The sequence below is a fragment of the Marmota monax genome, unplaced genomic scaffold (assembly GCF_021218885.2).
Source record: "Marmota monax isolate L192 unplaced genomic scaffold, Marmota_monax_Labrador192_F-V1.1 WCK01_AAM20220418_F8-fsc00361, whole genome shotgun sequence".
Lineage (NCBI taxonomy): Eukaryota > Metazoa > Chordata > Mammalia > Rodentia > Sciuridae > Marmota > Marmota monax.
This window is the reverse complement of record NW_026693580.1, coordinates 887,776-900,982: the sequence shown is the minus strand read 5'-3', so window position 1 is coordinate 900,982 and position 13,207 is coordinate 887,776. Positions and strand designations below refer to the sequence as shown.

At 49.6% G+C, this 13,207-nt stretch overlaps 1 protein-coding gene across 1 annotated transcript in view; it reads left to right on the top strand.

Annotated features, from left to right (window-relative positions):
* The first annotated feature begins 235 nt into the window (after positions 1–235).
* Positions 236–13,207, top strand: part of LOC124102841 (trafficking protein particle complex subunit 12-like) — a 30,615-nt gene continuing 17,643 nt past the window's right edge. Inside the window, exons 1-3 of the mRNA XM_046459275.2 lie at positions 236–375; positions 2,903–3,041; positions 11,464–11,576. Of these exons, the coding sequence (XP_046315231.2) occupies positions 2,960–3,041; positions 11,464–11,576 (195 nt within the window). The 5' untranslated portion in view covers positions 236–375; positions 2,903–2,959. The remainder of the gene's footprint in view (positions 376–2,902; positions 3,042–11,463; positions 11,577–13,207) is intronic.

Here is a 13,207-nt window from a genome sequence, read left to right as displayed (position 1 = left end):
CTATAGGTTGGGGGTCTGGGAGAGCTTTCCAGGTAGGCTTCTCCCTGTGTTTTGTCAGTAACTTGCAAAATTTTGTCGTGAGTCATCTGGAACGGCACCTCACAGGGGCCCTCCTGTTGCTAATCATGTGCAAGGTTGGCGGTGGCACTGTCCACGCGCTGGCCAGCCAGCTGACCTTGCCCCATTATCAGTAGCTGTTCAGGGCTGCTTCCAGCAACCCACAGTGTGCCTTTGGTTCACAAATCCTGTTGTGTCTTACAGAGCTGCAGAAACTGGAGGGCAGCAGTCGACCTGTGTGGACGCCTTCTCACAGCTCATGGCCAAGGCTACGGCAAGAGTGGGCTGCCCACCAGCCACACAGCGGACTCGCTGCAGGTGAGAGCACCTCCGCCACCAGGTCGCTGTGTTGTATTCCGCTTGTCATGGTTTGAGGACATAGGAAAGCCCATGGGCTTTCATGCCAGGAGGAACAATTTGGGAACAAGACAGGGATTTTCGTCTTCTGAGCTTAATCTCTGGGAAATGACTCATGTTCTTCCTTCCCTGGTGGTCTGTGTGTATTAATTCTGCCGTGTGGCCCTGCTGTGCAGTGGCCTCTGCTGCCCAGAGGCCTGATGAGGGTGCTCTGCCCTCGCTCTCCTGGCAGACCAGGCCTGGCCTGAGGTGGGCAGGGGCTTCCGACTGTGATGGAAACCAAGTGGCTCTGAAGGCTTCCCGAGGTGGGGAGTGGGCTCCACAGGCTGTGTGCTCTACCTGGAGCAAGCATCCCTGCTCCGACTAGGGAGAAGGTGGAAAGAATGTCCAGGATGGAGCTGTGGCTGGAAGGGAGCTCCCCAGACCAGAAGGAGCTTTCAGGGTGCTCCAGTTCCCACCCTGCCCTGGGGAGGTGGTTTTGTTTTTTGCAGCACTGGGGCTTGAACCCAGAGCAGCTTTAACACCGAGTGAAGCCATTCCCAGCCCTTTTACTTAAAAAATATAATCTTTTATATGCTTGGAAATAGATAAGAGAATAGAGTTTGTGTTCTCAGAACACAAATATAAAATACTGTGCACAAGTACTTATACGATACATTATTATCAGCCATCCTCAGCCCTTTTTATTTTTTATTTTGAGACAACGTCTCACTAAGTTGCTTAGGGCCTCACTAAATTGCTGAGGCCTCGAATTTGTGATCTTCCTTCCTCAGCATCCTGAGTTGCTGGGATCACAGGACTGTGCCACCATGCCCAGCTGGGAGATTTCAGCTTTAATCCTAACTTTCTTGGGGCTCCCCAGAACTGAGGTTATCACCAGATATTCCAAAGCTGTAACAAGCTTAGGAGAGCAGTAACTGGGGAAGCTGGTGGCCCAGATCTTGCAGGTGGGCTCCTCCCTCCTGGATCTCCCCAGGAGCCCGCAGGCATGGGCTGCGCAGGACAAGCAAGGCCACCTCGGGTGCCCTTGCACCTCCTCACCCCTCTTGGCCCCTCCTCGCCAGCCCAGTCGCGGGCTCTTCCCTCCATGTCTCACACCTGGCACCACCAGCACAGCCCCTCACTGGAACGGTGCCTTGGCCCCTGCACTCACCTCTGTCCCCACACTGCAGTCAGAGTGATCTGAAAGCACATGTAGATGGTCTCACCTTCCTGCTCACAAGCTGTAAGCACTTCCTGCCGCCCCAGGTTAGACAAGCCTCATCATCCTGCAGGCAGCTCCGAGCCTGCAGGCAGAGTAGAGCAGTCACTGTGCTTGCTGTAGACCCTGGGCGGTTGCTTCCTAAGACCTCATTCCTTGGTTTTTAAAGCTTATTTCAGAAAAAGTATATTTAGCTATTTATTTTTAATTGATAAAAAATTGATATATTTAGGATGAATTACCTGCTGTTTTAACATATTCATTGTGGGATGCCCAAGTCAATCTAATTAACATATTCATTATCTCATACATGTGTTTGTGTTTTGAGAACATAATCTACACTCTTACAACACATTGTTATCAAGCGGAGTCCCCATGTTCTGTAATAGACTTAGCTCTTACTCCTCCTAACTGTCCTTTGACAACGTCCCTCATTCCCCATTCAGCCTTTGGTGAATAGCATCCTACTCTGCTTCTATGAATTTAAGTTTAACTTCCACAAACAGATCACACAGTATTTTTCTTCCTATGCCTGGCTTACTTTACTTGAGATAATGTCTTCCAGATTTGTGTATAATTGTCACAAGTAGCAGAATTACTATTTTTTTTTAACTTCAGTAATATTCCATGGAATACATATACCCCGATTCCTTTATTCTCTCATCCATTGATAGACACTAAACCTCATTTTTCTTGTCAGTGAACAGGCAACGACTTGGGTCATCTTTAGGGTTCTTTTAGTTCTGCAATCTCTGCCTCTGTGGCTCTATAATTCAGACCCCACCATTTTCCTACGTGTGTCTCCATTCTGCCACCCTAGAGCTCGCTATGCTCACCTGCATCTGGTACTGTCCACTCTGAGGCCATGGTCACACTGTCCTCTGCAGGCCCCTCCCCATCCTGTGGCCTTGAAGTCCTGGTCCTTCAGTGCTGCCCTCAGCATACCTTTTTATCCACATCATGGCCCTCCCCACCGTCCCCCCCCCAGCCCTACCACTCGGTATCTCCTCTGGGAGGTCTGTGCTTTCATCTCCTGACACCTAGCATATGAGCCCTGCTCAAAAAGCTTGTTAGAGTAATCAAACCTAGTAACATTGTTTACACTAATGTTAGTGAACTCAGGAGTATTTCTATAAACCTGTAAGTATGCAAATTGCAAAGGTAGGAAGTTAGCCCTTGTTTTGATACATTAGAAAACAAGCTCTGATAGCAGGTTAATAAGGAAGAGGACTTTGTGAACTTGATGTGTGAACATAACCTGTCGGTCCATCTTGTCGTGCGTTTTAGCTCTGGTTTGTGAGATTGGCCCTGCTCGTGAAGTTAGGCCTTTTCCAGAATGCCGAAATGGAGTTCGAGCCCTTTGGAAGTCTGGACCAGCCCGACCTGTACTACGAGTACTACCCACACGTGTACCCTGGGCGCAGGGGTAAGACGGCGCACTTGATGTTGGTGCCTTTTCGCGTACTTCACTCTGCTTGGCTGTGCGTAATTGGGTATCCTCCCTTTGCCTGTTCTGTCAGACCTGAAGAGTCAAAGCAATAGCCCAGCCACAAGCCTGAGCCTACAAAGTGATCTCACCCAGTGTTATAAACACACCAACCTAGACAGAACACACCAGTGCGTCCTGGGGTCACTCAGGAGCCATCTGTTGCACCTGCTAGGACCCTGCAGCATGACTGGGTGTTAGGATTGCAAACACTCTCTGCTGCTCTCCACAGGAAAAGCCAATGTCTCGTGGCCTGGTGCTGCATGTGCCTCACTGCCAATGAAGCAAGGCCCATCTTTTCCACTGGGATCTTGCTCTGTTTTCCCCTAGTCTCTATTCCTGGCTTGTTTGTTTGTTTTTAATTAAAAAATTCTTCATTGCTGTAATTGGACATTTAAACCCTTCCACACCACTAGCAGGAACATACAGGGCACACCGACTTTAAAGCCTTTAGCAATTTCCTGGAGGTTCAACAAACACTTGCCATGCAACTTAGCAGCGCCACTGTGCCACCTGTCTGGCTACCAGGCAGCCTGGGGGCAGGGCCCGTCTATTCCTGTTTATTTTAAAGCTCTGGTGCTGGTGCCATTCCATGGAGAGATCCCAGGCAGGACCCTTGTTTGAAAAGTAGCTTAGGCTGGAAGAAGGAAAAGGGAGCTGCAGGGAGCCAGTGTCCTCCAAGTGGGGCCTCCCAGAGGGACCCTGCATCCCCAGCACACCCGATGACCTTCCTGGGAATGTGCCTGCTGCAAGCAGCAGGAGCAGTGACCGGAGGCTGGGCAGCAGGAAGGTGCCATCATGGGGAACAGGCCTTACAGTCCTCTCCCTGTGGCCCACAGTTCTCTTTCTCTGCAAGTAGGTCCCATGTGCACCCGCCCTGAAGCTCGTCCACTCCATGTGTAATTTCCACTACTCCTCCCTGCCCTCACAGAGCAACAGCCATCTCTGGGGTTCTAGGACACTGTCCCAGCATGTGACTTGACTGGCCTCCCCGGTGCTGCCTTCTTCCTTTCTCATTCACACCCTCTAACCATTTGAGGCTCATCTTTAACTTTAGGGTGATTGCAAACTGCCAGCCCAAAAGAGGAATGAGCCTTTGTCCCGTCGAGTGGTTCTGACAGAAAATGAGCCTTAGTCCCGTGGAGTGGTTGTGACAGGCGGTGCTGGAACGCTTAAGGGCAGGGCTACGTGGGAAAGTGGCGCCGTTCCTCTAGAGTCGGCCTTGCCTGCAGTGCTGCCAGCGGGCAGCGGTTCTGCCTTTTCTCAGGAGGAACATCTGTTTTCCTTCAGCGATGAAAAAAATGTTTCTCCAGTCTGCCTGGTTGCTCCCAGCCCTGTCCCTGCCCGCTCCTCTGCTTCTCTGTGCCTTGCTGGGAGTTGGCAGCTGGTTTCGATGGTGATTTGTCTGCTACCAACCAAGCTCAGAGCTTGGAGCATGCAGCCCCCCCCTTCACGGTGCTGAGCTCCAAGGCACCCTAATGCTGCGGCTGCGAGAAGTCTGGGCTCTTGTCCTTCAGGCCCAGTGATGTAGGTTCACAGCGACTGCTTACAGCAGCTGCCCGAGCCCAGGACAGGTGTTTAAGAGGAGTGGACAGACTCCCTGGGAGGTCTACCCCCACTGTCAATAGCCCTGCTTCCTGAGTGCCCGGGGTCACCTGGGTGCTCTCTTCTGCGTCCTGAGAAGGGTTGTACTCTTGGCTGTCTTCACAGAGCATTTGGGGGAGGGGACAGGGCTTCCTGTGAGAAAAGCCTCTCACTGAGGCCATTCTGTCCTAGGGTGTGCAGCCTCGGGGCCACTTCCCACTCGGCTGGGGTTGAACTGCTGGGGGTGTGGATAAGGAGAAGCCAGTGACTGTGCATCACAGAGCAGCTAATTCCAGTTCCAAAGGAGAAATATGTCACGTGAGCTAACGTGTATAACATTCATCCACAATATTACATGGAATGCTTACTAATTTTTCTTTTCATTTGGTGGAGTACCAAGCATAAATGTAAGAATTTGATTCATTCATTTCATTTTAGCTTGCAATATATAAGCAAAGTGAGTCATTAAAATATGCTTTAAAAAGGAGATTATAGCAATACAAACAAATAAATAACCTTTATGAATGAGCTTTAATATATTTCATTTAAATATTGGACTAATTTTTAGTCATTCAGAACATTCATAAAAAGACATGTGATGAATCATGTGTAAAAATCATGAAGTCGTTGTTTTCACCTAAGAAAGGAACAGAATTTCTGACATTTCCATCAGTCACACTCTGTCCCTTGAAACACAGTTAGATTTTTCCTGGCTCCCAGCACTGATGTCTGGCCTGCCATCTGGAAGAGTCATGGGGACATGAGGCAGGCCAGCTTCAGAGCCCAGGGCTGAGGTCTGGAGGTTTGGGGGACCCGAGAGCCACAGGATGTGAGGGCCACCTGGCCTGGTGCTCTGCCAGCTACCTTGTCCTTTCCCTTCTTCACTCTCTACCCCTTTCTTCTGGTTCTGCTCCTCACTGTCCTCGTGGATCATGCTCTCATGCTGCCTGGGTGTCCCCAGGGCTCAGGAACCATGTGTCGACCCGGAGCAGCTGTTCACAGTGCACACGCTCTCTGCCAGATGGGATACAGCAGTTAGGAGGTCGTGCGAATCCCACTGTGTGCATCTGCTGGGTCCCCACAGTGCCCCCTAAAGATAGTACAGTTTCAGTTACTCAGACCTGACTCATCTACACTCCAGTCTGTGACCATCATGTGCTCAGGAAGGTCCATGCATGGGCATTGGCCATGCAGGTAGAGGATGTCAAAACCAGAAAAAAAAAAAAAACAGTTTGGATTAACTTGCTGTGAGCCACTCTCATCTCAAGAAACTGGACTTGAGCTGCACAGTGATCCCACGAGCCGTGTTCTGGGGGCAGAGGAGCAGACAGGTGTTCCTTGGCTGTCTTCCTGTCACCGACCTTGGACTCCAGAAGGGGCCCTTGAGAGTCTGCTTGTGGTGCACATAGTTCTATCCAACGTGCCTGCACCACTGCTCCCCACAACGCTTGTGCCCAAGTCTGCTTGACTGTGATAGCGTTTTCACTAAACGCTGTTTACTTTCATTCTATTCCACCCCTTAGGTCCCTTTGAGAAGCCCTGATTGGGGATATCCCTGTCTGAATTCACTCTATATTCAACAACATTTGAAACTTTCTAAAATGTAAACATTAAACAAAGACACTAGCTCTTTCATGATTGCTCCAGACTTCATCTGTCTTGTACTTGATGTCCTCTTAGTTGGACTGGATGTACTTTGTGTTGACAAACAGTAAGTTTTAGAAGGGCATTGTGGGGCTTCTGTGATCCTGTTCCTCCTAAATGTTTTCCTATGGTCTTAAGGTTTTTTGGGAGGGTGGGGGTACTGGGGATTGAACTCAGGGGCACTCAACCACTGAGCCACATCTCCAGCTTCCCCCCCCCCCTTTTTGTAATTTATTTAGAGAGAGGGTCTCACTGAGTTGCTTAGCACCTTGATTTTGCTGAGGCTGGCTTCGAACTCGTGATTCTCCTGTCTCAGCCTCCTAAGCTGGGATTATCACGCCCAGCCAGTCTTAAGATTCTTAACCAAGCATTTTTCTTCATGCATTTTTTTTTCAACAATGAGAGTGTTTAGGGAAGGGTTTCTTTGCAGTGAGCGAGTGACCCAGCTTCCCCATCCGGTGTGGTTCCACACCATCAGCACCACTCCGAGGCTCTCCAGGAAGCCTTTGGAAGCCGCTTGCAGAGGAGACTTCTTGGTTAGCCTCTGGTGAACTCCACCCAGCCTCTAATCACTTATACTTTGTTCTAGTAAGCTTTTGTGTCTCTGTGACCAAAAGACCTAACAAGAACTACTTAGAGGAAGGAAGGTTTATTTGGGCTCACGGTCCAGAGTTTTTCTGTAAAAACGGATGTGCCCATTGGCATACCATCCTTGAGCCTCTCCCCATTCACCCCTCCCGAAAGCCATCACAACCATGAGCCTGTCACGTATCCTTCCTGATCATGTCTTTGTATGTCCACTCCGCATGTGCATGTGTGGACACAGAGATCCAAACACGTGTAGAGAGCGAGCAAGAGTGTGTGCCTCTATGTGTGAGATTTGCTTTTTAAATACTCATCATGAGTGTGTTGTCTTAGTTTTGCTTTTTTCCCAAACAGCATATCCATGCACTTCCACAGCCGCACCGCGCACATTAGGGTCTTTCCAGAAGACTGAGCACCCTGCCTCTGAGTTTCTGAGGTCTAAATAGCCGCAGCCTTGTCTCCAAGCAGCAGGTTGTCTCCAGGGCCACTTTCCACCTGCACAGCAGTGCACGAGGGCTGTGACCACTGCCAGGGCGTGCAGGCCCCCTGCTGGACTGACCACAGCCAGGGCAGCCCCGCATCCTCGGGCTCTCCTCCTCAGGCTCACTCTCAATGCCTCCGTCACTAGTTGAGGTTTATTTCTGTGTTCTAGGTATTTGATCCTTTGTCACATATTTTAGGAATATCTCCTCCTATTCTGGAAAATCTTATTTCTAAACCTGAGAAAAGAGAATCTGATTTAAATTCATCAAGATAACATTTTTTTATTTGTAGTTAGCACATTTTAGGGAGCTCCTGCCACATAGGGTTGTGCCAGGAGCAAGTGCAGACAGATTCTGCGCTGGCCTGGGCCTGGGCCAGGTCCTGAGACACAGGACCAAAGACGTTGCCAGACACAACCCAGGGCTGCCCTGTACTGTGGCCTAGTCATCTGCAAGCAGGGGCACCGTGTGGGGAGCAGGAGTGGTGCGTCCTCCCCAGGGACAGAGCACCTGGGTGGCCACACAGAAACCCCTATGCTCACCTGCATAGGTGTGCCTTCCCAGCATGCTGTGGCTCTCTAATGGAAGTGAAGTGGACACATAGGCCATCACGTTTCATGACTCCAGACACATTAGCTGAATTAGGCATTAGATGGTAAGTACTTGCTGTAGGATTTTTTCTCTTCAACTTTCTCAGTAGGTTTTTCCTACTTAGAAATACAGCCCCGAGTGGAAGGTGACTTGTGGGTTGTGAGTGTGGCACTCTTGTTGGATGGACACACATACAATGCGTTTCCCTGCCGAGTGTAGCCAAAGGAGGGAAGCTGAAGGCACAGCTTTCCCTGGGCTGCCCCCCCAGCCCAGTGGGGAGGAGATGGAGACAGGGAAGGCAGTGCTGAGCAGTGGCCCATTCAGACTCCTGAGGTGGTGCCCAGAGCTGACCTGCCACAGCTGGGCAAAGAATTCAATGGGCTCCTTGCAGGTGCCAGCCCGCAGTGGTGCCAAGTGCTGTGGGTTGGCGTCTGTCCAGCCACTCTGCAACCTCCTGTCCTTGTCGCAGAGAGGATGCAGCTGTCCAGCGCAGATAGCTGGTGAGGGAGGGGCTCAACACTGCTGGCCGCCCTGCCACCCAACCACGGCCCCTCGAGTCGGCAGACTTCCCCTCTCCCTGCCCACCATAGCCTGGCTGAGTTCTGTGCATGTCCTCTAGCTTTCTGCAGTGGCAGGCAGCATGGGTTTTGAGTACTGCAGGGGGTGGTCTGAAATGAATTTTGACGGAGTATTTTCATTTAATGGTTTCTAAATGATTAACAAGAATGTTTCTACTATATTTATACCAACTTCAATTTTGGCAGGTCAAGACTAGATGTGAGAATCTTTCACAAACGGATCCATGGAATCAAGTTTCCTTGGAGATTCTGACTGGCCTTTTCCTACCCGAGCACATTTCCTTGCAGGAGAGAGGCAGGCCCAAGGGTTGGTGTGGCAGCCTCATATACGTATGTCACTTGACAGCCACCCTTAGCATGAAGGATGTCGCTGAGACTTCCGGTAGCTTTTCAGTGACAGGCAGGCTCAGCATCAGGGTGAAGGGACTGTTATGTGCATTTCCTGGAATAAAGGTCTGGTGACATGGCAGCAGTGACCTGTGCCTGCTATCACAGGGGTGGTGGTGGGTTGTGTCCAGGGCCTGGCGTGTGTTTGCCCTCAGAGCGTGACAGAGGCGTGTCTGCGTTCCTCACAGATCCACCTGTCCACTGGAGCTGAGAGGCAGGCTCCAGCTGCTGTGCTCTGGTCTAACTCGGTGACCACATCTTCTCCTAGAAGGGGTGTTCCCTTCGTTCTTCTCCTTCTGTTGGCCTCTGTCCATCCTTCAAGATGTCACCTGTGTCAGGCATGTGGTCCTCCCTGCCTCCATCTCAGGGGTAGTGGTGAGGGGCTGGCACTGGAGGATGTCTGGTCACACAAAATGGGGACAGTGTGTGGGAACAGTGCTCCTGATGAGGATGTGCCATCCCCTTCCTGCCACAGAAGAGCCCCAGCCCTGGGCTGCATTTCTGTCAAGACCAGTGGCTGACGCCTGAGTGGGGGCATGGTCACCATGCATGGAACGAGGGTGCCCAGAGGTTCTGTGGAGGGACACTGACATTTTTTAAATAACATGTTAAATATTTTCTTTTCAAAAACATGTTAAGATTTAAATCTAGTGATTAGTGCTCTATCTGATGTGTGAGGGGTAAAGATCTGCTCCCAGGATGTAGGCTCTCTGTTCACCTCACAGATTGTTTCCTTTGCTGAGAAGAAGCTTTTTAGGTTGAGTCCATCCCATTTATTGATTCTTGATGTTAATTCTTATGCCTCAAGAGTTTTATTAAGGAAGTTGGGGCCTAGTCCCACATGATGGAGATTAGGGCCTACTTTTTCTTCTATTAAACGCAGGATCTCTGGTTGTATTCCTAAGTCCTTGGTCCATTTTGAGTTGAGTTTTGTGCATGGTGAGAGATAGGGGTTTAATCTCATTTTGTTGCACATGGATTTCCAGTTTTCCCAGCACCAATTGTTGAAGAGGCTATCTTTTCTTCAATGCATGTTTTTGTCACCTTTGTCTAATAAAAGACAATTGTAGTTGTGTGGGTTAGTCTCTGTGTCCTCTATTCTGTACCATTGGTCTACCAGCCTGTTTTGGTGCCAATACCATGCTGTTTTGTTACTATTGCTGTGTGGTATAGTTTAAGGTCTGGTATAGTGATGCCACCTGCTTCATTCTTCCTTGTAGGGATTTCTTTATCTATTCTGGGTCTCTTATTTTTCCAGATGAATTTCATGATTGCTTTTTCTAATTCTATGAGGAATGCCTCTGGGATTTTGATCAGAATTGCATTAAATCTGTATAGTGCATTTGGAAATATGGTCATTTTGATAATATTAATTCTGCCTATCCAAGAGCAAGGTAGATCTTTCCATCTTCAGAACTCAAAAAGCTAAACACCAAAAAAAACAAATAACCTAATCAATAAATGGGCCAAGGACCTGAAAAGACACTTCTCAAAATATGATGTACAATCAATTAACAAATACATGAAAAAAATATTCATCATCACTAGCAATTGGAGAAATGCAAATCAAAACCACCCTAAGATTTCAGCTCACTCTAGTCAGAATGGCAGCTATTATGTATATAAACAACAATAAGAGTTAGCAAGGATGTGGTGGAAAAGGTACACTCATACACTGATGGTGGGACTGCAAATTGGTGCATCCAATATGGAAAGCAGTATGGAGATTTCTTGGAAAATTAGGAATGGAACCACCATTTGACCCAGCTATCCCTTCTCCTCGGTCTCTACCCAAAGGACTTAAAAACAGCACACTATAGGGACCCAGCCACATCAATGTTTATAGCAGCACAATTCACAATGGCCAAGCTATGGAACCAACCAGGGTAGATGGGATTTTACCATGTACACAGTGGAATATTACTCAGCCATAAAGAAGAATGAAATGATGGCATTTGCTGATAAATGGATGGACCTGGAGACTATCATGCTAAGTGAAATAAGCCAGACCCAGAAAGTCACAAGATGCATGTTCTCCGTGACATGCAGAAGCTAATCCAAAATAAAGGGACAGGGAAAGAGAGAGAAAGGGAAAAGTGGTGATTGCATGAAAATAGAAGAAAGCCAAGATGCCCAGCCTGACGTCACACTGGCAGTTCTGCTCCCTGGGCCTCCCAAGGGGCTCACCCAGCCCTGGGCAGCCTTCATTTGATGTCCGCGCACCTGGGTGTCACGCTGTCTCTCCCTGGAGGAGGTGGGGCTCTCCTGCTGTCTGCATGTTGTCTGGCATCTCCGTGGGATGGTGGCAGAGCCTCTCTCTATTGGTGGTTATCTAGAGATACTTAGTTCCTGCTCTCCAGAGAAAACCAGCATACATGCCCAGCTGACCTCGAGAAACAAAGGGGTTGGGTCCCCCCTGCTGCTGGGCCACTTGGTGCCTCCTTCACGGACACCACTCTGGAAGCATGCGAGTCACAGCAGCAGACTAACTAGCTTTAATTTCACTTCTAGGCTCCATGGTCCCCTTTTCTATGCGTATCCTGCATGCAGAGCTGCAGCAGTACCTGGGCAATCCACAGGAGTCCCTGGACAGACTGCACAGGATCAAGACCGTCTGCAGCAAGGTAACCACGGCTGTCCCCAGCCCCTCCCCACCTGTGTCATGCCATTCTGCACTCGTCCCTCCCGCTGACACCAGCACCACTTCCTTTCTCAAAACCAAGTCATCATACATTGATATGGCCATGGTATCTGTTGGTCTGGCCAGAGTGGCTTCAAGGGTGGAGGATGGTTGTTGGAAGAGCATGAGTGCTGAGCTTTCCCTTCCTCAGTACTCTCAATAAGTGAAGCTGGGTGCTGAGCTTCCCCTGTCTCAGTTCTCTGGGTAAAAGAAAGCAGAAACACTTACCTAAGTGGAAGTAACACATGAGCACCCGCCTGGTTGCCCTCTGACAGGCCTCCGTTGGCCAGAGCACGCATGCGCCCACACGTCACAAGCACCTGCACCGTGCCAGGCAGAAGACCGCAGCAGCACTGAAACACAGTCCTCTCGCACACTGATGCCGGGGCCCAGGAGCTGTGGGTGCTTGCTGAGGGACCCCTGGTTGTGACAGTGATTATACAAAGACAGCTTGCCATCCGTCGCGTCCGCCGATCAGACTCATGCTAAGAAATGTTAGGAAGGAATGTGGGATTTCTAATCTTCACTGTTTCCAGTGGGCAGCCGTGAGGCTCCTCCTGCGGGTGAGGAATGGCATCCCCTCGCAAGGCCCCTTGCAGGCCAGGGGAGCCACTGGGTGGAAGTGCTTAAAAACCACAGCAACAGGCAGCTGCTGGGAGCAAAAGCGTGGTACAGCCAGCTCCCCTGTGGGAGTTCTGCGAGCCCCAGGGCTGTCAGCACCCAGCAGGGAGGTGAGCCTGCCCAGGCTGTGCCGGAGGGTCTTCTGCAGGGCGGCATGGGATTCAGGCCCTCCTGCCCACAGGCTCGCATCTGCTCCCACTTTTTCATAACATAACTTAAAAGATAAAAAGAACTGTGCTGCTTTCCTGTGCCTTGACCAGTTGATGAAATTGCTTTTTTAACTTTTTTACATGATAACACTTTTCTTGAATCTTAAAACACAGTTAAAATATATTTATTTCCAGAATTAGGAACTGCATAACTTGATACTGAGAAATTCTAGATCAATAACTCTCTAAACTATCCTGTTTTTCATTCACCTCCATATCAGATTGTTGCAGGAAGATTTTTTACGATTTGGGAGAGAACACTGAGGCATGGGGTGGTTAGAGAGTGAAAAAGTTAAGAGAGTAAAGTAGTTTTGTGAGCCAGCGCTCTGGTCCTTACTTTTTTCCCACGTGCTCGAGGTCCCCCCAGGCCCCACTTACTAAGGACTGGCCGCAGCCCTTGCCTCAGGCTTCAGAGCAACTAACACATGGTCAGAGAGGAGTCCTCCGCACTCTGTTCTGGCCACTTGTCCTCTTTCTTCTTGACAGGCAGGTACGTGGAGCTCGGGATGAGCCCGCCACCTTTCCTGAGCCACATATTAACTCAGCAATCCTTGAGCAACCCATGAAGCAGGGGTTGCAGTGTCGAAGGGAACTGACTGAGGAGCAGCAAGCAGCACTCAGACAGGAGAACTCCAAACTTTATTTTATGCTGGCGGGCCCAGAGAAAAACAAGAACTCCAAATTCTGAGCCCTGATCCCTAGTTTCTCACAACATTTAGATGTTATTTGATGTCATCTTAGATCC